Source organism: Porites lutea, chromosome 9 (assembly GCF_958299795.1).
Source record: "Porites lutea chromosome 9, jaPorLute2.1, whole genome shotgun sequence".
Taxonomy (NCBI): domain Eukaryota; kingdom Metazoa; phylum Cnidaria; class Anthozoa; order Scleractinia; family Poritidae; genus Porites; species Porites lutea.
Window position 1 is genome coordinate 19,412,880 of NC_133209.1, and position 24,210 is coordinate 19,437,089.

Genomic DNA, 24,210 nt, shown 5'->3' on the forward strand with positions numbered 1-24,210 from the left:
TGAAAAACAATTTTTAATATAAAATCGTACGTGTGCCGCAACAAATAAATAAGATAAATAAAATAAATAAATAAAGCATGTATTGCCACGCCCGAAAAGATCAAAGTTATGAAAGATAAATTTGCTTAAATCTTATATTCTACCGATTTTTCTTATATCTGTAAAGATGTGTCATTTACGAGAGTTATTTTGCTATTGAAAGAAATTGCAGGTCTGCTCATCGACAATATATAATACAAAAAAGAAGAATGAAAAAAAACAAAGGAGCTAGTTTGGTTCATCTTATGAAGTTGAGTCAGACTTCACGATCATGACCTTCATCCTTAAAAGGTGTGTTGATGATTGTTTTTCCTGGTCAAGGGAGAGTTGGCCTCAAAATTGGATTAAATGGCAAATATGGGAATCATTCCACCGAGAAAAGAGGTGGTCCTGGGCTTATTTTCGAATCATCCGCGTTCCGTGCAGAAGATTAATGCTAATCTCGATCTAACAAGCGTAAGCGCCAAACAATTTTTTCTATAAGCTTCTTTTTGTGCGGCTCTTTGATTGTCTAAAGATTTCAAACCAACATTACATTGGCAATCATTCGATAACATGGAACTTTTTTTGTTTCCTTCAGGTTCTAAGTAAACTTCTAAACCGTCAAATTTTCTCAATCACCGAGCATATAAACGCTTTACAAGCTTTAAATACACAGTCTAAAGCAGCCAAGCGTTTTACTAGAAATAAAAAAAGAACAAAAAATAAATAATATTACAGCGATAGGAAGCCTTTCAAATGAAATGTTCAAAGGTGGCTTTCTGTAATGGACTATTAGGTAAGAAACCTTTTAATTTCGAAGCGGTGCGCAGTATAAGAAAAGACTGACAATAAATACCACGTGTTGATTGTTTTGGACAAAGATTTTGACACCAAAATTTACTCAATAGCTTGAGAACATAACATTTCACACGGTCGGCGTCGATTTTCACACGTTCAGCGTGGAAAAAGGCAAATTGAAAATTATGTGATATCCTCGTCAATTTCTGTTGTATTTGCACGAATGGGAAAAAATAATGACCCTAGCAATTTATTTTGGACAACATACGGAGACTGATTGTGCCACGTAAAAGACGAATATTTCTCCATTATAAATCAATGACTGCAATAAACCTAAGGCAGGTTTTCTAGAACAGTAATCTGTCAGAGCATTTCGTAAGAGTAATGCACACAGAAGATGGCTATTTCGCAAGACAATTCAATTTTTATTATTAAACAAACCCAAAACAACAACTAAAATACAATGAATTTAAGCAATACCAATAACTTAATGCTAGATTGCCAGAAAAGGAAAACCTAAAAGTCTAAGAAGCTTATTTTTACATCGTGCAAATTAAAACTTTCTAAAAGAAACAGACAAACTATACACTTCGGTTTTTTATTGAGGTATTAAGTCCGTTAAAGAAAATCGCCTCGTGTTTACTGGAAACAAAAAGGCAAACAGTTTCTTACGCGTATTGCAGTCCAGCCTTCAGGGCAAAGTATGGCCAGGCGGTGTGACTCCTTGTCACATCCTGGGCTCCCGGGCTTGTAGACAACTTTTCCCTTGGCTGTGTGATGCTTCCAGGGTGAATAACTCCTCTGACAGAGCTTTCAGTGCAAGGGATTGAGAAGCGAGGAGGTTCTAAGTAATAAGGTGGTGTTTTAGGCGACAGGTAGCTATTCCAGGACGGGACCTCCGACGGTCGGACTGGAAAAGGCGCAATGTAACTCGCCGAAGCGTTACCAGGTTTCGCGACGTGCTCACTGGCGTATCCATGCTTGTCAATACCATAGCGCGGTGGGTAAATGGCGCTCTTGTACTCCTGTTGCATCGAATGGCTGAGGTATCCAGAGGACGCGGGGCGTGCGTTGGGGTACAGCGCAAACGGTTGGCAGTAGCCGTCGCTCTGTGCAATCTCACTGCTCACTGGCTCCATGCGGTTTTTTCTTCGGGGCCTATACCTGTAGTTCGGATGATCAATCTTGTGTTGACGCCTCAGGCGAATGGCCTCTTCTATAAAAGGCTTTTTCACGTCGTCAGACAGCTGCCTCCATTCCTCACCCAGGATCTTGCTGATTTCTGCGTTGCGCATTTTAGGGTTGTCCCTGTTCATTTGTCGTCTTCGTTCCTTGGCCCAAACCATAAAGGAGTTAAGCGGTCGCTTGATGTGAAGGTCATCGTGCGCTGTCAGATGCAGATCCATGTTGTTCGTCTCTGCTAGACCGTACTGTACGCTAAATTAGCGGCGAATGAAGCATTTAACAAACATATTAGCCCTTTTATCGGAAATCTGATTGTCTTCTGATTGATTTGAATTAACAATGGACTGAATGCATATGCTAGTTAAAGTTCTTATTGTTCAGGCACGTTCGCTAAAAGCTTATCTTTTTGTGTCTTTCACAATTTATTTATTTTTGCAATCTAAGAGAGCGAGCTTTTCAGAATGAATCATATCTAAATTATTTTGTCAAATTTTAATAAGCGAAAGGATGTTTATCAAAACTTTCGTTTTCCATATTGGGAGAAAGTCTTAATGCAGAGTACCATAACAAACAATTACTTTTAGCAAAGTTCTCGCTACCTTCTTGATTACCGAAATATAAAGGCTGTTCCGCAAATGCATCGTCGCTTTTTAACAATGTGGTTAAAACACGCCGCTCGGCATAAAAAGTCTAATATTAATTTTAAATAACATGAAAAGGTCATCTTCTCGAAGCCGCCCGAAATTGTTATGCGCGGTGCACTCCCCATATACTAGTCTTTGGGGTACGACCCAAATGTCACAATCAATAAAATGTCTAAATTGCATTTTAATAATTAAGAAATCTATAAAAGTGGAAATTAAGGTATGTTTACTTTTTTAATCTACAGGTATAAAGGCTGCATCAGCTGCATGGTCTTTGCTTTGTTTTTGAAAATTTTGTCTTGGCTTCCGTCCTTTGTTGGTCCTATCATCGATTCAAGTTTCTGTTGTGAGGGTTTTCTGTCATTTGCCGCCGTTTTTAGCTTGCAGTTTTGATATAGAAGATATTTAAAAGCAATACATTTTACACATATCAATGTGATCGTGGCAGCCTAGAGGTGAAATTCGCAAAAAATTACAGAGTGATAATAACGTTTATGCCATTTATACCACAAATGCTTACTGTGTAAAAGTGAAGTGTATTGTCGCGCCACGCGCGTGTATTGACCCTGACACGCGCTATGCATGCTAGAGGCAACTCAAAACTTTAATAGACCTATACGGTGCTTTTGATTATTCAAGACAGACCCGTCAGACACTGGTGGTAAAAACCCATTAAAGAATTGCACGAGAAATTAAAGTCGGTACAGTAGAAACTGTCAGAGAAATTTCCTATATCACCTGCGCTGAATCCGGTTTCATTTCTTCGACTGAAATTCTGGTTACTACTTCCAGACAAATCTCGATCTAAACTTTGGAACTTTTTGGCATAATCAGTAGTAAGCTGGCCGTTTTTCAATTTGTAGCAGCTGAGACTGAATTAGAACGCCGATACGTGCGTGTGTTTGCACGTAGAAAGATTCCCCTGCAGTCTTGAAAAGACTATTGTAAGAACCGTTAATTTTATGCTCACGAGGCAAATTGGTCAAGTGACCCGAAAGTCGAAACGCCCACAGAAATATCGCCAGAACGCCTGAGTTAACTTACACTTAGAAACCTGGCCACGAAGCCACGAAAATTGAGCAGTTGTCGTTCTTAATACCTAAATAAAGGAATAAGCATGGATCATGAGAGTGACTATATAGTCTTGTACAGCAATAACTAGGCGAAATCAATAACTCCGTACCATGAAGTTCCTTGCTTGCTAGCTAGCAGTTTACTGCCGCGAGATTAAGAAACTGCTGTATTATATGTAGACTAGCCAGCGGAATTTGAGCGTTTGACGGCATTCCCTGTCGCTTTTATTCCTAACTATTTAGCTCTACTTCAGCGTAAAAAATAAGGCAAATTTTTCGTTGATTGGCCTAGGGTTCTTTGAGAGAGTTTGTCTGGACTAACTTTCGGTTGAGTATGTAATTATTTATTTGCTATATTTGCACATCGTGAGAGAACCCAGATGAGGTTATCAGTTAGGCAGTAGAAAACTAACTCGAACTAGGGGGTGATTGAGGCTGTGTCGGATTTCAGTGTCGTCTGAGCCTGGGGCGAGCACTTTTGCTCTCTTCTCACTAGACATTCGCTTCTAGTGCGCGCGCAGCGGGGATACGGATGCACCCGTTGCTACTCGAACCTGATACCAGAAGAGGATATCGAGACATCCTAATTTGCGGGCCATGAAACATGGTTCATGGTGAATATATGAAATAGATTCATTCTGTTGAAAACGTCCGAGTAAGCTGCTGTTGACATGGAGCCGGCAGTAACAACGCAGTAACAGCAGTTTCTTTTCCGAAATCTTGGAACATTTCAAAGTTAATTTTTTTCAAAAGTCTAGCAAATTGATGTATTGGAAATATACTAAACTTTGAACAATAAAAATAATAGCCTTAGCTTTGTAGTTTTACTTCTCTTTTGCAAATTTCTCTCCCTTAATCTTGTTAAATCCTGATTCTCAACAATTCCAGCGATTCCAACCGCAGAGAGCGGTTCCAAAATCATAAAACACACCTTATATACGTTTCGCCTAAGATATATCATCCCATTTTGTAATTCTTATCTGATTCGAGACCCATATGCGGCCCTGTTTAGTAAGGGTCGCGACGGTGAATTCATGGTCTCCCAAAGATTTACTTATCATGGACAAAGATAACCAGCAAACATGAATAATTTTTAATGTAAATAGTCACCATTTCCTTAACATTTACTACTACAAGTGCACTATTAATAAAAATTCTGTGGCTTGAAGAAGCAATTACGTCTACGTTGTTTGTCTTATGGGCTAAAGGCGGTCTGCTTTTCCACCAACTTTAAAGAATATATGAGTGTCAGTGGTCTTTGATAATCCCCTTTATGTTTTTTGCGGGCGACAAAGGCCGCAATCCTAATCTCCAGGTTGTTATTACGCATGCGTCGCGTTGCCGTTTGGACTTCTACTAAATGCCCATAACGCAATCTGATCACGCGTGTTTTGACTATTTGTCATGTGAAACTTGCGCAAAGCACAGCGATGGAGCAAAAGCGTTTTGACCTTCGATAGTTGTCGCCCGCAATTCGTAACCTTTGGTTATTACTAGGAAGAAAAGCAAAAAAGAGATAATGGGGTGACCTTTATCATTAACAGAATCAAAAGCAAGAAGGAGAATTCTGGAAGAAGCAGCCTGTCGCTGTTTTCCAGGACTTCTCGTCACTTCTCTTCTTGAGTTAGTGTTAGCCACGGCTAAGCATGCAACTATTTCATCTTGTTTATGGCCTAACTATGAAAAATGAAAACCCCACTTTGCCTAAATAGATACTGCGTTTGAAAAACCTCCTCATATTCATACACCTCAGCACCCAACATTAACAGATGTTCGCCCCCTGGGGTCCTTAATATCAATTGGATCCTCCCGGCTGCAAGCGTTTGTTTGTAAGGACGTTTCTTCCTGGAGTGGTTATGTCCGTGGTAGACGTGGTTGGCGAATTGTCACCACCTGGAATTACGAGATATTTGCGAGATATTAAGCACTGTTGGGTAATTTCCCCCTATTTCTCCCCCTTCCGGCCCTTTCAGAACTCCCACCACCCGTTCTTTCCTTTACCTCCTCCGATACCCCTTCCGTCCCTTTTCTTCAAACCTCCAAACTCCAACCCTTTTCTCCTTGGCTTCCTCCCATACTCCTTTTCAATTGCGAGATATTAAGCATTGTTGGTTAATTTCCCCTTATTTCTCCCTCTTCCTGCCCTTTCAGAACTTCCACATCTCGCTCTTTTCTTTACCTCCTCCGATACCCCTTCCGCCCCTTTTCTTCAGGGCTTAATAAGCCCTCTGTCCTCATACACTTTTTGACAAAATTACAAACACTCAGTAAACAAAAAAAAAATGACAAAGAAAGAGGGATTTCGTGCATCATTCCTTTTAAATCAAAATAAACCTAAAAGTAGAGAGAAGGCCTTTTTCTAAGTTATTCACTTCAGTGGTACTTTGAAAGAAAACCCAACATACTGAAGATTTTCATTTATATAAGGATGAACAATGAAAAAAGATGAACAACCAAAAATCAGCCCCACCCCACCCCACTAACCCTTTCCATATGACACAGAGTTAACGATGGACAAAACTCAAAGCCATCACCACTTGAGCATAACCTCGTTTGCAGTGCTTTAGAACAGCGTGTTCACTATTTGTCTGTAAGTTTTTCGGGGATTTCGATTTAAGACGCAATAGGTTACGAAATTATTAACCCATAAGACTGCGTAGCCTGAGGAAACAGCCAACATTTCACGACGCCACTACTGGGTTCCCTGCGAAATGACGTCTGAGAAAAGAGCGCAGAAATTCCATACTTATGACGCGTCACTACCCAAATCTGGGAGGTGCGTCTGATTGGCTAAAAAATTGCCTCAACCAATCAGAAGCACTACCCTTATCTGGGTAGTGACGCGTCATCTGATTGGTTAAGGCAAATTTTTAGCCAATCAGATGCACCTCCCAGATTTGGGTAGTGTCGAGTCATCAGTATTGAATTTCTGCACTCGTTCCTCAGACGTCATTTCGCAGGAACCCCAGTAGTGGCGTCGCGAATGTCGGCTGTTTTCTCAGGCTAAGGCGCATGCTTGATGTTTCTTACTTGCGGCAGTGGCGTCAACGTCATCATCATCTTCCTCATCTGTAAGTGGTTCATTTCCTCTGATGGTTGTCGGGGTGGAGGCCACCTTATCTAACAAAATAACAAAACGCAGATTTTTATGCGCTTTCCTGTGTAACTCACAAAGCAATTTGTCACCAGAAGAAGCAATATTATTAGGGCACAAACCTTTTTTTGACGGGCTGGTTGGAGGTGGCGTGTGACAGAATGGGTAGGTGTTGTGTCAATTTCAATACAGTGAAACTGTTTCTTGGGACACTTTTACTTCTAATAGTCATTTCTTGGTTGCGCGGGAAATTTCTCCCTCCCCTCCCCGACACTTAGAACTAGACACATCACCGCAACCTAAGACAACCTTGTTCCCAGGGCCTTTCCCTTGGAATATGGTAGGGAGGGAAAAAGAACTGGGAATAAGTTTGAAATGAAGGGATCACCGCCACCATATAAAACACGAAAAATATCGTGGTCGCGAGAGAGTAGGCGCGGAAGGGTGAAATTACGGCTGTCATAACCTTTATCAGCAGGTTCTGCCTTTATCAATAGTAATAAAATTTCTTACTGATGCATCCTCTTATTGGCTCACAGCGTGTTTGGCCACCCTGAAAAAAAAAAATGTTAACGTCTGAAATTGATCAAATTGACCAAACTTCGAAATGCAATATCTTTTAAAGCAACTTTTCTTTCCAAATAACTTTTTCGCTGTTTTGCTGACGTTCTCGGAATAAGAATAAAAAATAACTTTATCGATAATTACTGATAACGTAAGTTTCCTCGAATATTGTGTGTTTTCACATGACGCTATGGCGGCCATATTTGTGTCCCAAAACAATGAAACGGCGGCCATAGTTGTGTCCTAAAACAATGAAACGGCGGCCATGTTTGTGTTCCAAACCAGTCATGTGGGAGTTGAACTCTTTTCTTATGTAAACGCTTTCTTTCCTTCCAATAAATTTGCATAAATGCTGGCCACGTGAGTGAAAACACAGAATACGTACCTGACAGTGGCAAATTTCACACGGCTCTTTTCGCCAAGAGGTTCCATTTGGTTTAAATTTGGAGTCAAAGATACATCCTTGACTATTAATACTCTGCTTCCAAACTTCAACGGAGACGAGCTAAACCAAAAAAGCAATTTTGTGAGTAATGAGTAAATTACAATAAACTTATACCTATTCAATACACCACCTTGCAAATAATTACAATCCCGCGTTAAATCAATACACCATCGAGCCAACCAATATACCTTCGCGGTATACGTCACCTTGCGACACCCCGATTACCTCCCTTAATACGTAGTCTGCGTACCAAGCATTTGAAGGCCAACGCGGGGTCCCTTTACTTGCTCGCTTATTAATTTCTACTTTCCTTCCTCTTCAATCGCCTGCCACGCGGCTACCACAACAATCATTACTTTCAAGTGCGCGAAGCAGGAGACGGAGACGAGGGCGACTATGCTTCCTGCTCCGCTTAAGTTAAATAACGCCAAGCTACACCGCTAGTTGACGGTAAATAGAGTCTCTCCCAAGTCTTTTGTTATTAACAAATACAGCGGAGGAACACCAAGATTTACGATTAAACTTCTCTTGCAGGGAGCAACGCCTTCTTTCAGAAGGAATAGCTTTTTTAAAAAACCTTAAAAGGTTCTAGCAAGCTAAAATAGTATACATTTATTGAACTCAAGGCCTTTTAATGTTTCGAAATATTTCATACGAGAAACTGAGGAGATTCCTATAGTCCACAAATCTACTGAAAGGTGGTATTGTTAGGTAACGTTTTTTCCTTGATAGACCAGCTGGGTTTCGATATTTTGCCAGAATTCGAAAGATAATGATACATTGCATTTTCTTATTAGCTACCTGTTCCTTTAGGTCTTGAACGGTTTGCCACAATGTCTCGAACTCACTACAAGTAGGACAGTCTGGAAGAAAATACACAGAATTACAATGAAAACATGTCCGACATTTGTACATGTAAAACAATTTCTCACCTGGGAAATGCAATCATTTCAACAGTTTTTGCGACAGATGAGGTAAGAAATTTCATTTCGCATAGGCCAATTCCGAGTTCCAAAAACCCTCACTTTCAAAATGAGGCTAGGGGCACAACCTTTCTTGTGAAAATGAGTTTTATTTGCTTGAGAATGAAAAATGATTTCCATATCAAAGGCTGAGCACCTACCCTCGTTTTGAAACAGAGGCCCGGGAGAACTCGGGACACTCACAAAGAAAAGCATAGTTTTTGAACACCGTACTGCCAAATAACTTAGAACAGTAAATTGAAAACGAAAGGCCCCCTTAAGAGGGGCTGTTCAAATCCCGTACCACTCATTCCTTCAACTAAGACTTTGAAATCCGGTATCCCGTTAATTTCAATGCTTTCTGCTTTCAGAGACTCATGGGAACGTCATTTAAATTTCGGGAAACAGGAGGATTCAGTTTCCTTGTAAGAGACTATCTAGGTGGCTCAATCTTGTCAATATTTTACACATAAAGAGTTAAAAAAAATCCCATTCGCGAGTCTTTTTCTCTAGTTCTGTCCTACTTCTTATCAACCACTGAAACTCGTGTTCAATCAGAAGAGGTTTATTTGACATTAATTCGATATCCCACAATCGCGTCTAAATACAAACTCCATTACCAATCTCGTTCCCAGGGTTCTCTGCTACCCGTCCCTACGGAGCGAGAGACAGGACGGGTAGAAGAGAACCCTGGGAACAAGGCTACCCCATTTCCAATTTTTTTCCCAAACATCCCGTATCCCTATTGTTTTTCACTTGAGTCTCGCATCCAAGTACACCCTGATAAGCCCTTTCTGTTTAGATACATCATTGCTTACTTGCCAGTATCTAAACATCCCCTACCACATTAATTTCCCCCAAATATCCCGTACCCCTCTAATTTTTCAAGTAAGTTTTCCAGTAATCCCTTATAGACCTTCTCTACAGACACATCACAACTACTAGACCCCGAAAGACTTTCGATCAGATTGCAGTTTGTATGTTGGATGGCAGGTGCACTGGTACGACCCCGGCGTATTTGAGCAGTTATCCCGTATTCCTATAATGTTCTTCACCTTAATATCCTATGACCGAGTGACCTCTGAGAGGTCCTCTATAGTCACATAATTACTACTCATGACCGCTAGTCTTCCATCTGATTTTAGTTTGTATTTTGGGTGGCAGGTGCACTGGTAATAAGATCCAGGCCCATTGGTGTAGTTATATGTATGCCCATATTTTCACCAATATCCCACTTTTTCCTAATAACCCTCCATAGACACAGGATTTCTACTTACGCCCGCAAGACTTTCCGTCAGATTGTATTTTAAAAGTTGGATGGCAAGTGCATTGGTAAGACCCGGGCGTGTTGGTGCAGTTATGTTGGCAGCCTCCATTATCCTTTAATTAAAAGGAAATAAAAAGGTTAAACTAAAACCCATTTGGTACTACAGTAGTAACTCCTTATATTGTTCTATACAGTACTTTAGGATCTGTGTACCGAAGTGAATGCTTTCCGAGGGTAAAGTGAAACGATGGATGATATAGGCGGCCTTTGCAATTGTTGGTGCTGGGGGTATGGGTGCTGTGCTATTAAGTTTAAGAAGGTGTAAATTTTCATTGGTGGTAGCCTATACTGTACATTTTAATGAAAATTAAAATTTTAAACTCATCGCCAATTGATAAGCTTGGGAACTGGTGCCTTAAAAGTTAGCGGGGAAGGGCCCGAGGTAATTCAGGCACCGCAGGGAGGTCTCCATAGCAGCCGCTAACAGGCACCATCACACTGAAACTAGTCCAGTGGAAATACTTACCTAACCCGATACTTACCTCTGAAATCAAGTAACCCTCTGGGAAGGGAGGGTAGGGCTAATGAATCCGCAATATAATGTAATATATAATGTTATCAAACGCGTGTTCCTCAAGTTTTGGTAGCCAGGGAGATAACTAAATTGAAGATTATTTTTTTATTGCTAGTTTTCACCAAGCCTGGAATTTGCCATATTTATTATTTATCTGAAACAGAGACGTTTAAAAAACAAAGTGGGGTGTGGTTTGGTTCCTACCGTGAGACACTCGTTGATGTCCACACAGCGTGTAGGATCTGTACTATGAATGACGAATCCCGAGTTACAGGAGCATCTGAGGGAAAATGAATCGGACAAACAATGCTGGAAAACCAGTTATACATTTTTCAATATAAACACTAGTCAAGAGTGTTTGCTTTCTGTTTAATGCCTTCTAGAGAATGTTTTTTGTTTCGCTTTGCCTTGTTTTGTTTTTTCATTTTCTGAGATCTAAAAACAAGCACCTTCGCATTCAAAACATTAGAGACATTTAGATTCGAGGACGAGAACGACTACGACTAAGAGATTTGATTTATGATTTAAAGTATTTTTTCTCGTATTGTCCAAAAATAGACACCCTGGAAAGCTTTATTGTGCTTTTTTAAACAGAAAAGTTGGCACTGGTATCTTTATAGAAGGAGGTTAACCCCTCTCCCGGTCTCAAAATGATATACCTTCTAACATTTGATAACTTATTTCCGCCACTACGACATTCTCGCAAAAATTCGTAAATAGCCAGATTCTATTGCTCAAAAGGTGGTTTGTGAGCCCGTGAGACTGAGCACCCCCACCCAAACCTTGTTTTCTCGAAAACCGCTGGGCACCTGCCACCTCCTTTTGAGCTATGGAATGAAGTCTCTACCTAAAAATTCGTAATAGAATAGAGTACTAAAGTGACGACGTCATAAAAACGAAATTTCTGAAATTATGGGATTTGGCAGGATATTCTGAAAGAACAATGTCCAAGAGGCCTACTTACCAAAAATGAACATTTCGGGGCAAATTGCCTCTAAGATGCTAGCCGGTTAAACTCAGAAAACTCCATACAAACCCTTCTAATTTTTTTTTGGGTCGACCCCAAAAAAATTTAGAAGGGTTTGTATGGAGTTTTCTAAGCGTAACTGGGCTACGATCTCAGGGACAATTTGCCCAGAAATGCTCATTTTTGGCAAATAGGCCTCTTGGACATTGTTGTTTCAGAATATCCTGACAAATACCATAATTTCAGAAATTTCCTTTTTATGACGTCACACTTTAGTACTCTATGACGACAGCTACCACGTTTTCCCGCCAAAATGACGCTGGCTCACACGCGTGCACTACTTAGCATTGAGGAAATCTCGTAGTCGAAGTCGTCCTCGTATTAGAATCTAAAGGTTCCTAATAACAAAAGCTGCAAAATTTGCCTCAAAAGGCAATTTGCACCGCATGACCAAGATTTCTCTTTAGTTGTCATTTACTACTATATTTATACAAAAATAAGTGGCTCCATGCCTGTTTCATCCAATGGAATTATTTTCGGCCATTTTTTATCTCCTTAGTTCCTCATTTGACAATTTGTCAAACTGAATCTCACGTTTTCCGTTTCCCGTAAAAGTGACTTCCACAATAGATAATAAGTTAAAATGGTCTGAAAAGACCTTAGTAGATGTAAACTAAAGCGGAGGGAGCTTTGAGGAAAGTATCACCGGACTTAAAACGATATCATTCGATAAATAATTTCAGTTAAATAAACACCTACACAATAGTAAAAGGAGCAATAATAGAAACGAGATATAAAGAAAAAAAAAACAACAACAACAACAACACAAACTCAACGTTTATTCAATCTCACTCACGCAAAGCTTCCAGGGTTGTTTTTGCAGACTTGTTCGCAGCCTCCATTCGCAGTCTCACATTCATTTATATCTGGCATAAAGGAATAGAATTGCCAAAAAATAAAAATGGTTACCGTTCACTGATACATAGATAAAGCCACGTGCCTTGAAATAGGACATAATTAAACACCAGTTGTGTTATTAAACACTAACAAACGATATTGGGAGCAGCAAAAATTGGCACAGTAGATTAGAGCGCGGCCTTCTGTCCGGGAGTTTCCTAGTTCGATTCTTTGGTGTAACCTTAGACTACGAGTAGTCCCCATTACTCCTCAGGGATAGTAGAGCGAGCGAAACGCGAGCGCGCGTGAAAATCACCCCATGCGAGAAAGCCGCCTTTCCCGCCTTTCTCGCTTGGGGACTACTCGTAGTCTAGTGTGACCACAAATCCTTGTTTTGACTTCTTTCCTTTCCGTGTGGTAAAAGTAGCCATAAATAGTTGTAAAATAATGCACTGAACCGGGGGCCTTTTTTGCATGAGCATGCGCGACCGCTGAACAAGCGATGTGTATGGAGGCTCACCACAGGGTTTGCCTTCATCAAAATGGCGCGTCTCAAAGCTATCATAGCGATTATTTTGCTCGTTGGTCTTGGCGAATGTGCTCGTGATTTAACAAAATGTGTAGTTTGCAAAAAAAACTCTAACATGGGCTTAACAAAAGCGAAGTAGACCGGCTTTAACATACACGAGCTACTATCAAATTTCATCTCCCCACTTGACCTGGACAACAGCGCGCGTATATGTAGTGCCTGGAGGATTGCGCTGACCTCATCAAAGTCTAAACAAAGTCCAGAAACGTTTGTTGATGCAAGTAAACACTTTCAATTTTCTTTGTTTTGAAATGGGAAAGGAAGAGAAATATTTAAAAAAAAAACATAGCAAATTTTAGCGAGTGGGTTCGAAGTGCGCGAAAGCCGATGTTCAGTTAAGCAGTGAATTAATATATGTTCTACAATTTTCCCAGCACTTTAAAGCTACAAAATTAAGAGCACACGAGACGTAGATTAGGCACCTGGTGAGATGTCGGTGGTAGTCACTCTGTCTGTCTCGAACAATAAAAAAAAAATGAATATCAACGAGACACAGTCAAAACTGCATTTAATAGGACCGAAATTAAAGTCCATTCTTGTGACCGATTTTGATGAAACAAACGGATAGGTTTCCCAAGAAGTACAGTAAACATGTGATGCCGACCAAAAGTTAAAAATCATTAGAACATTTAAGTTCTGGCTAAAAGCAAATTCCTGTAAAAGATGCGTTACAATGTTAGTCCACGCAAAAACAAGAAGTTCTACAATTTTCCTATAAACAAACTTTGCATCGCTAAAATACTTAAGGCAAAAACTTTCTATTCCAACTGAAAACGGCGTGGTAGTCGCCCCAGGGGGGGTACTCGGGATTTCAAGTGAGGGGGATGATCGAATAAGCCAAAAGTCAAGACGCAAAAAAATCCCTAGGGCTTCCAGCAAAACTCCCAAAAATCCCTGGACCAAAAATGCAGACTATTGTATAACACGTGCGATGTAAAGCGAGACCATAGTTAACTATTAAAGACCCCTCATTAAACAACAGCAAAACACGTTTGTTTGTACTTTACTCGCAGAACTACGCAGCCAGGGCACTACCGATTCTTTTTAATACGCCCAAAAAATCCCTACTCAAATCAAGGTACCCAAAAAAATACTTGCCAAATTTGCGTACCCAAAAAAATCCCGGAATCGAAAATTTCAAACCCCAAAAAATCCTTTGATCATCCCCGTCACTTGAAATCCCAAGTACCCCCCCCCCCCCCCCTGGGTTAGTCGCCCGCTGATCGTTATTAATCCACTCCCGAAATATGGCTAAATCAGCTATTAACAAATTATTGACCGAAATCCTCTACGGCATCGAGAAACTGATTTACATCCGATTTATAGACAAACACTAAATAAAGAACATTTTGCTCAATAGCCACGCATCAGCAATGCATTCTATGCCAAACTTTGCCGTTCTTAAAGGGGAAGACACGAGTCGAGCGCCAAACAACAACAAACAGCCATGTTCGTGTCAGACATCCTTGAGAAACTTGCTCTTTCACCTCGTTCAGCGCATCAGTCTCCACTTTAAATAAACAGATCTTTACTTATTTTGAACAACGAAGGTCTTTCCTAAGTTCCTGCTACCATTTCAATCTCAAGCAAGCTTTCAAAGTGAACAATTTGGTTCCTATGACTACGCAGCACGGTCGCTGTCACTGGTCGCGTGCTCTTTGACAAGTAAGCGGTCGCGCATGCTCATGCAAAAAAGACCCCTGTTATGCACTAATGGGAAGAGGAAAGGTAAAATTTACGCAAAATCGGCCTTAGCTTTGTCAGTCAAATGATAACTGTAACTAGTTATCGACATAAGATAGAGCAATTTTCGTATGACCTCGAAAAATGGTTTTGGTAAATGTTCGTTATTTATTTTATCAGCCAATGGATGAAAAGACCAAAACAGGGACTCTTCGTTTTCCCGCCAAAGAAAACCCTTATATAGAGAAGGCATTGTTCGATTTGCCAATCGTGTTGCAGTATGATGTCAAAGCGAAGTATCAATTGATTTCTAGAAATTAAAGTTCTTGCTTCACCAGTCAAAATCACGCGCGTTTGTATCCGTTCGATAACCCAATCAAATCGCGCTATTTCCGTTCGTTTGTTGTTTCTGTTTTGTTCGTGCGTTTTCATTTCGAGGTCATACTAAAATCGCTCTAAGGACCTTTGTCCTCACTCGAAAGTGCAGGATCTGTATTTTGTGTGCTGAGACATACCTTGACAGGTACAGTTGCTGACGGCCGTGTAACCCGGGTAACAGGTACAGTTGTAACTCCCTTCTGTGTTGACACAACCTTGGTTACAACATGCAGTGTCTAGCAGACATTCGTCGATATCTGATATGTGAAAGGACGATTATTCAGATGTCGACTGGCAGAAAAAGGCGGATTTACAGCTCAAGCAAATGAAAAACGGCCAACGAGATCAAAAGGGAACACAGTAGTAATGGTAATGGTGGAAGAATTAAAAACCTTGACTGCTGTACTCCCTAGCCCTGTGGCGGATACTCTGAGATCTGTCAGTAGGTTTTGACACCCAAGGGTTTGCCACAGCAAAACAGACTCTTAATTCAACGTAAGTTCTAAAATTATTTACCTCTACACGTCGAGCCATCTCTTAACAGTTTGAAGCCATGACGGCAGGCACAAGAATAACTGAAGGTGAAAAAAAGAATGATAATCAAAAAGGGCTAGCGAATGAGCTGACGGGGCAACTGTTGCGCATGCACGTGGGTACCAGCCAAAACGTTCGAGCTCAACAAAGAGAAGGCTAAGTCAAGGCTGCATGACTTTGAGCTCTTATATTAGACGCATATGACTCATTGCCTTGAACGTAAGAATGAGGCATGTGACAGCCGTAACATATCATCAACCACGGAGATTCTCATTTTCATCATTTAAAATGCTTACGGACACCTCTCTTTTACAGAAAGTTCTCTTTTGTCCCAAAGACACCAAAATTCATACATTTCCTTCTTGTATAATGTGAACACCTCCGTTATGCGGACACCTTGTCCTTTCCTTTAGGTATCCGTATTAAGGAGGTTTGACTGTACATTCAAGGTGTCCGTATTATAGAGGTCGGTAGAACGCTTGTTGAACAAGCGTTCTACCGACCTCTACAATACGTGTTGTTTCGAACCCGCGAGAGGTCTCAGGTTCGGACCAACAATCAGGGTCTCCGACTGCTCTTACCAGCAGACGGGAAGACCTTCGTCTGACTCGGATCACCAATCAGAAATGGCTTTCCGCTTTCCACAAGGAGACGTAAAGAATAGCGTCCTCAGTTCGTACGTTCGTGTCAAATACATCGGCACTCAAATAAAGAGCGGTTCTTTTTTTCATCTAAACTTTTTAAAAAACCTTTCTCCTATAAACATTTTAAAATGACATCCAACGAAAATACATCGAAAGTTGACACAAACGCACTCGATTACCTTCCATTTTCGTTAACGCATCTGTGATCGCAGCCTCCGTTGTTGTCCAAACACTCGTTGACGTCTAATGGAAAATTTAAAAAACTCTATTTTAGTTAAGTCTCGCTGAGCTTTGTACTCAGTAAAGTGATGCATGCAGACTACATGTCTTAACGTCCTCCACACAAAAGGGAAAAGAGATTTTAAGACAAATGATGAGAGTTATTTACAAGGATCATGATAGAGTGCGCTAAATCAAGTGGCCTAGTTCCTGTATCTGACGCATTGACGATGGCTGTTTTAAATGGACGGTTACAGGTGTTCCATACAACATGGGTTAAGGTAAATTCGTTAAAGGCGAGCCTGATATGGGGTTGAACAAGTCTTTCTGACGTATTAAGCATGATCGAAGGGTAATAAAACGCAACTTTCGTCACTTTAAGTTATTTGCAAGTTAAACTCCTATCGGCTGGTAGATAAATTCAAATACTCTACCTTTACAATGATGGCCATCCAAAGCCAGTTGATAACCAGCAGGACACGAACACTGATAACTTCCGATGGAATTAACGCAGCCTCTTTCGCAAATGTTTAGTTTACATTCATCGATATCTAGAGAAACAGAAACCAATAAAATTTTAAAGATTATTTTGCAATGGTAATAAATGTTGGTTAGATAGTGGTAGGTAGTGACGTAAGTGCTATCCTATCTAAAATTAATAAGAAGATAAATGGAAACGTAGAACAACTGCCTCGGATCCACTGCCTCTCGCTCATCGCGTCTCGTCGCTGAGATCGTTTTGCGAGAGAAAAACGTCCTTAGGCGGCGGCCAGGAGCAGTGAGAGGCAACTGAATTTGCAGATTTTAAACTGGTGTCCACGAGGGGCTTAACTTATTTTAGCCGAAACATTTGTGTAACTATATATCCTCTTATATTACCTACTTAGTACCTCTATTTGTACACGACCCCTCAAACTACCAAGCTTTACTCCTCATCGTGTTCAAATTACGATTTTGATTGATTAATTTCTTTAGGAGGTCGCATCCCTTAGTTAAAAACTAAAGATTACAAGACTCTGTGCAAGAAAAAAAAAAGGTTCTTCCACATACCAGAGCATGTCTTGTTGTCCGCTTGAAGAGCAAAGCCTTTTCTACATTCACAACGAAAGCTAAATGAGAGAAAAAGAAAGAATTCTTATTACGCAAAGAAAAAATATGATTCTACGCGGTTCGCGTTCCTTATTTCCCAGACTCTTGCTGGATGACAAGTTAGTCCATGGCTGATTCCGTCACAGGGCAGGGCACTTTGGTGAGCTGGGTCTTGAAAGATCGGATGTGAGCTGATGATTTGATCATCTAAGTCAAACTGTGCAATGTTGATTCTAGTAAGGCCTCTTATACAGCTCAAAAGCTTTAAGGTATAAGCAAACTGAAGTACATGAACTGTTTTGTTTACTAACCCTCCAGGAGTGTTGTTGCAAATCTGACCGCATTGATGCACTTCGGGCATGGCACATTCATCAATGTCTGCAATCATATGTTAGTAGCACAAACTTATTAGTTCGGTAAATTCCGCATTCCTTAATTCTGCATGACTATTCAAACGGTAACACTGCCCTTATGAAAGAGTTTTTAAGGTCCTTTGGAGTATAACTTTACACCCAAATAGAAACTGCGGTGATTTCACTGCTATTGTTGGTATTATTGCTGGAGTTTTAATACATATACGCTCTTTCCCTTACCGATGCAGTCCTTCCATTGTGATAGGTAGCCATCAGGACACTGGCATGTGTAATTTCCAGGGGTGTTTTTACATCTGGCAAGAGGGTCGCATTCGTGAATTTCTTCAAAGCATTCATCTGTAGTAAGGAATGGAACAATGTTGAAGCAACAACTAATTGAATCATGGAAAAAAAATCATTTCGAAATTCTGTTGTATAACATATCGAAATAGCAGCAACATTGAACTGTATCTACAACTAAAGAGCTAAAATTCATTTGTCCCTTGAGTCATTCAAGTCATTAACTCCTCATAGTTTATTCCATGACTCAAGAAAATAGTCCGTGGCGGGTCTAAGTGTTCGAAAAAACGACAGTTCAGGGAAAGCTAGCAGCACGCTCCTCCAGAAATTTAAAAACATGTCAGTTTCAACTATTCGTTGGGGTTAATAAATAGTCACTTTATTGCTAAAAGTCAATCCGAGCGAACGTCGCTCCAGTTTGCGGTATTTTTCAATACGTATTTCTCGTAACTGCACTGGTTTTAGACCTTAGCAGATTTAGCTTAGGTGGTTCGACAGTAGCTCCACTAGGCTTTTGTACATTATGCTTTTGCGTCCCTACTAAAATGCTCCACCTTAATGCTCCATTTTTGCCACTAAAATGCTCGGTCTTCCCCAAAAAATTCATTAAAATGCTCGGATAATGCTCATTATACAAACGGTTTTTTTAAATTAATTTAAAAGCTTACTCTTACAAAAACGTGCAAGTGTTGCAAGTAACAACGCAGGAGCTCATGGGGCATGGGCTCCTGAAAAAAGTTAATTTCTATTTTATTTTCTCGGAAAAATTAATTTTCCGGGGAAAATGCCACTAAAATGCTCGAATAATGCTCAATGCTTTTGCCTCACTAAAATGCTCGAAAAAATGCTAGCATAATGTACAAAAGCCTAAGCTCCACACTCACCAACCAATTGCTAATCAGTCTAATGGCTTTTCTTTGAAAAGGTTGAGAATAAAAAAATGCAATGCAGCAATTGACAAATGCAGAATGTTGGCTTGCGGAGTGGCAGGTTAACGCGACGAACAATGTAGAGAAATGCTCTGAAAACTACATGATAATCCTTAGACGTTGAAAAAAGTTTAAGCTCAGGCATACTAGGGCGCCAATGCAGTGTTCTAATCAATAACTTGACCTATTACCAGAACTCACCAAAGTCAATACAGATGACATCAGTACCATTGGGCCCTGAGTTGACATATCCATCAAAACAAGCACAGGAGTGGTTACCAGGCTTATTGACACACTTCTGAGAGCAGTCGCCATTGTTCACTTGACATTCATTAATGTCATGACAAGTAAGGCCATCATCGTTCAAGGAGAATCCCGCAGGACATGAGCAATGGAATGATCCATCTGTGTTTGCACAGGAGTACTCACAGTCGCCCTTCCCGTTGTTCTTAGCACATTCATTTATGTCTACGCAGTTACGCGATCTGGTAAGAAATCAAATCAAGATATTGTTCTATCAGTTATTTCGATCCTTTGCTTTTAATTTACACTTTGATTCAATTCTTTGCTATCATATAAGCAACATGGAAATAAATAATACAGTGGTTTGCTCAACTAGTAACTTTTAATTAACGGTTATTAGAAGAAATATACAGTGCATGCATGCAACAACCCTCGCCGAGGTTTTTTTCAACAAAAGTGCGTTTTTGTGCATGTGGAGCTTGGAGGAATGTGCCAAAATTCCGACGTAAGAGAGCCCTGCAATGCGGAAATTAAAGATGACGAACACCTCCTCATCGAACCAGAAACGGACAATTCAAGTGAAATTATTTGTAAAATGCATCAAACTCAGAAGTGTGTGCAGACATGTTTTAAAAGCTGCCTAACGTAAAGGAAAAGGATTTCTTGGTCAATCTTGTTTCTTTTTCTCTTGCTTTTTTTCATGTATTTTTCTATTGTATTTTGAACCATTTGTGAAATATAACTATTGTAATTAATGCATTTCAAATTGTGCCTTAATAATTAACACATGGTTAATATGTCTTTACATCGATCGGGCTTTGGCGGTATCTGAGGCGACTGGTTGCCAAAAATGATTTGTTCGGTAAAGATAACTGTTTTTTCCTTGTGTCTGTAGGTTTTCATCTAAAGCGTATTTCTAATGAAATGCATTATATTAATTTACTTCAATTTAAAATCTAAAAAAGAATCAAAACATTGCCATAATTGTCTTATTAGGTCATATTACTTTGAGACGGTGCTCTTCAATTTATGATTGTTAGAAATGCTAGAGGTATTTTAACTCGTTTTTATGCATGTGAATATCATATTCTGAATTTAAAGAGGGAAAGGATACATTCGAAAAGTAAATTTCGGTATAACTTTCAAGCGGAAGTCCTATAGTTTTGAAAAAAAAACAAAAACAAGAAAAAAGACAAAAAAAACCGCTAGAAAACATCGAATCTTTGGAAATTTGGTGCCAAAACAAGCAAAAATATTATACAGCTAATAATTAGTGATGAGAGACATGTTGTTTCCTATTCACAGCTTAGACCACAGTTTTATTATATCCATTAATTCAACTAATCCATAAATTAAAGTCATCGTATGTCTCAATCATTTTTCGGCGACGTCGTTTTATCTTTTGACATTTCTCAGTGACATATGCCTTCACATGGTTTTGGACAACCACCATTTGGCAAAGATCAAGTTTTAAACCATTGTACACGGATGTTGCCACTTTAAGGAAAAACATTGTTAGCTAAGACTAAAGAGTTTTCTCGTCAGCCTCAGAAGACCGTGAAATTATCAGTTATTGCGATTATAGCTGCAGCTGTCGCTGGTCCTATTTGCTGAAAAAGACAGTATTTTACAGGATGAAAGTAGACCTCTTTCTTGAATTATTTTTGGAAATCTTGTAAAAGCTATTAAGATGAGAGGCTAAACACCCTCGGAGGTTTGTATGAACGATACATGTTCAAGTAGCTATAGACGATTTATTACAATCACAAACCCCCCCCCCCAAAAAAAAACTTTTACTACCTCAATTTTCCCTAATTCTTTTTTATTAATTGGCTGACAGGATCAATTAGCTTTGGAGGACATACGGTGAAGCAAAGTGAAACCTTTCATCTTTTCAACTTCCGAACACCTTGCCACTTTTATTATCCCTCGACAGGATTGCTTTCTCTTATTGGTAAACCAAGAAAATACATTGAAATGTTTAATTATACGGCCTTGAAAAGTACACACACGAAGCCTTTTTCAATAACGTGAGTTGTAATAAACGACTATTATTGCTATGCAGATGTTCTGAGTAAAGAGCAAGTCAGGTTTTCCCGTTTCCCTTTTAAGAGAACAGTTGCGCAGCTAATCGCTGAGGACCCACTACACAAGTAGTATCAAGTGGGTGCATTCTAGAAACAAATTTCTAACTTTAACGTGTGAAATCCGCTGTTATCAGCAATGGAACAAAGAGATGAATTCGAAGATTCAAGGAGCTTAACTGAAGTTATCATTCACACAGCGAATATCCTTACGACAACACTTGTTTCACTGGCAGGAAACTCTCTGATATTCGTCGCTTTGTACAGAAACAGAAGATTACGCACCGTCACTAACTTCTATGTGCTATCTTTGGCGATAGCGGATGTGATGGCAGCATTTTTATGCTTTCCTTTTCATATAGTTGCATCTGCTTTGCGCAGATGGCCATTCGGTTTTAATCTGTGCCAATATATAGGTTTTACTATACACTGCTGGGCCCAGGTGTCAATCTGCATCTTAACACTTGCGTCAATTAATCGATATTATTGCGTCACTAAGCCACAAAAATACCCAGTGTATTTCTCCAAAAAGAACACCATTCTGTCCATTCTTATAGTATGGATTGTCTCGTTTATCGAAACCTTGATTTTCGTTTTCTCGCTGCCAGTCATATACCGTTGGTCCTTTGAAAGTCTGTATTGCCGAGGAACGAATGACGATGAACGAATGGAGAAAATCTCGTACATTTTCTTTGGGTCCTTCTTTATCCTTCTCATGTCGTTGGTAATATTCTGCTATGTGAGCGTTTATCGCGTTGTAAGAAGGCACAACACTGCAATTATTCCATCTCTTCAGCAATCGTGGACGGGCCAGAGAATGATAACTGCTCAGGAGATAAAGACGTCGCGAATACTATTTGCTGCTGTCCTTGGATTTTGCGTCTGTTGGATTCCATTAATTGCTGAACTCTTTTTAGTCTTTGGCTGTGATATTTACATCTCATCCACCATACAGTGCATTTTTATGTTATTCACCTCTTTTTCTTCTTGGATTAATCCTATAATTTATGGTGTTATGAACCGGGCCATGCGGAAGGAGTTTTACGGAATATTAAATTGCCGAAAAGAGGATTGATTCGAGACTAAAATGGTTTTGGGTTTGTCCATCAACTCCTAGCCGTGTTCGAACGGGATTTACTTTCACCCAGAGTTAAGACAAACCAAAGTTTCCCACCTTGGAATATGTAACTGAAGCAAAAGATTAGTATCTAATATAAGCTTGGAGGATAAAATAGTTTTTAATGTTCTTAATTGTTACATTTGCGCGCATCGCTTGGCTTAATGCCTTTATATTATAAAAAATTTGTAACTTCAGATAAGGACTTTATCGAAGAAATAAAGACGATGTTATTTGTTATTTATTAGTGTTAAAATTCTAGTTCTTACTCAGAGTCAGTTGCTTGATATCCCGGACTGCACTCACACATGTAGCTTCCTTCCAAATTGATGCAGACCTGTGAACAGTTGGCGTTATGCAAAGCGCATTCGTCGATGTCTAAGCAGCGAGTTTCGTTGTCCACGGCCTCGAAACCCTTATTACACCCACAGCGGTAGCTAATATTGTAAAAGAAACAGATACATGATTATAATGTGCTGAAAAAGGTACTGTTTACTCTCACTAAGACACTATGTCGCAATACAAGCGGTAAAGAACCAATGAGCATCGAGCAAATAATTCCAATAATTAAAGTTCCGAATCATCATCATCATCATTATCATCCTTCGACCACCTGAGTGAACGGCGACATCCATGAAGATTTCTTCCCAATCACCACGATTCGATATCGCTGTACTCAGGTGCCTGGTATCAAGTCCTAAATCCCTAGCAATCCCTTCGGGTTATGTAAGGTTACGTGAATGCACTTGGCCCACTGGGCGCCAGAGGATGAGAGATGAGATTATCTCTTTCTCTTTATCTGCCCGATAGCAATGACCAGCAAACTGGAGACGCTTTTGCTTGAATGTCAAAGATAAAGGGTAATAATTGATCTATCAGTAAAGGTTTTCGTCCGTGTCTTACCTTCCTTCGAGGTTAAAGCACTTATGACAGTCAGGTCTTCCCTCTAAGCATTCATCAGTGTCCACACATTTGTGTGGTAGTTTGTCGTCTTTGTGGTATCCTTGGTAACAGTCACAGTAGAAACCACCTGGTGTGTTGACACACTGCTGCTCACATTTCACGCCTCCCATCAGGCATTCATCAATGTCTGGAGAATAAAACCAATCGTTGACTTCGGTAACTATGTGCTACGTCCACACCTTATTAAGGCCACAGTAAAACGTTTCTTTCCTCACCGATAAGGAATTCGCGAATGATTTTTGAAAAAGCCTCTCAGAGTGGATAAATTTGAAAACCCATCGCTATGTGTTTTAGTGTTGACGAAGAAAGCGGGGCCTCGTTAGAAGCGGTAAAGCGCAGGTTATTTGCGTATTCGTTTGAATGTGGACAACAACCAGAAGGGCGGGAAAACCCCAGGGGACGAGGTTGTTTGGACAAAGCGCATGCCTTCCAATTCACGATCTTCACATAGACCAAAATGCACCTGCTATCCCCCCCCCCCCTCAAATTTTGCATAGGCATTGTTTTCAATTTCTCTTGAGTATTACAGTCGCCCAAAGAGAATAGACGACAATGGTTATGCAAGATATTGGGGGTGGTGGGGGGGGGGGGGGG

The 24,210-nt window shown here is 40.1% G+C and overlaps 3 protein-coding genes across 3 annotated transcripts in view; 1 reads left to right on the top strand and 2 right to left on the bottom strand.

Moving 5' to 3' along the window:
* Positions 1-1,208: 1,208 nt before the first annotated feature.
* LOC140948132 (transcription factor SOX-15-like) lies at positions 1,209-3,384 on the bottom strand. Its single transcript, XM_073397356.1, has one exon. The coding sequence runs from the start codon at positions 2,223-2,225 to the stop codon at positions 1,488-1,490; it is 738 nt and encodes a 245-aa protein (XP_073253457.1). The 5' UTR covers positions 2,226-3,384; the 3' UTR covers positions 1,209-1,487.
* Positions 3,385-4,791: 1,407 nt separating this feature from the next.
* Positions 4,792-24,210, bottom strand: part of LOC140947686 (uncharacterized) — a 33,780-nt gene continuing 14,361 nt past the window's right edge. The window contains exons 11-28 of the mRNA XM_073396862.1: positions 23,557-23,743; positions 22,923-23,090; positions 19,411-19,694; positions 18,221-18,337; positions 17,939-18,005; positions 17,589-17,647; positions 16,973-17,089; positions 16,499-16,562; positions 15,658-15,716; positions 15,279-15,398; positions 12,451-12,520; positions 10,832-10,907; positions 10,064-10,166; positions 8,626-8,687; positions 7,765-7,884; positions 7,329-7,368; positions 6,752-6,841; positions 4,792-5,614 (exon numbers count right to left, since the gene is read on the bottom strand). Of these exons, the coding sequence (XP_073252963.1) occupies positions 5,517-5,614; positions 6,752-6,841; positions 7,329-7,368; positions 7,765-7,884; positions 8,626-8,687; positions 10,064-10,166; positions 10,832-10,907; positions 12,451-12,520; positions 15,279-15,398; positions 15,658-15,716; positions 16,499-16,562; positions 16,973-17,089; positions 17,589-17,647; positions 17,939-18,005; positions 18,221-18,337; positions 19,411-19,694; positions 22,923-23,090; positions 23,557-23,743 (1,901 nt within the window). The 3' untranslated portion in view covers positions 4,792-5,516. The remainder of the gene's footprint in view (positions 5,615-6,751; positions 6,842-7,328; positions 7,369-7,764; positions 7,885-8,625; positions 8,688-10,063; positions 10,167-10,831; positions 10,908-12,450; positions 12,521-15,278; positions 15,399-15,657; positions 15,717-16,498; positions 16,563-16,972; positions 17,090-17,588; positions 17,648-17,938; positions 18,006-18,220; positions 18,338-19,410; positions 19,695-22,922; positions 23,091-23,556; positions 23,744-24,210) is intronic.
* LOC140947688 (octopamine receptor beta-2R-like) lies at positions 21,330-22,676 on the top strand. The gene has a single exon (XM_073396863.1). It carries the CDS (start codon positions 21,676-21,678, stop codon positions 22,609-22,611), a length of 936 nt encoding a protein of 311 aa, XP_073252964.1. The 5' UTR covers positions 21,330-21,675; the 3' UTR covers positions 22,612-22,676.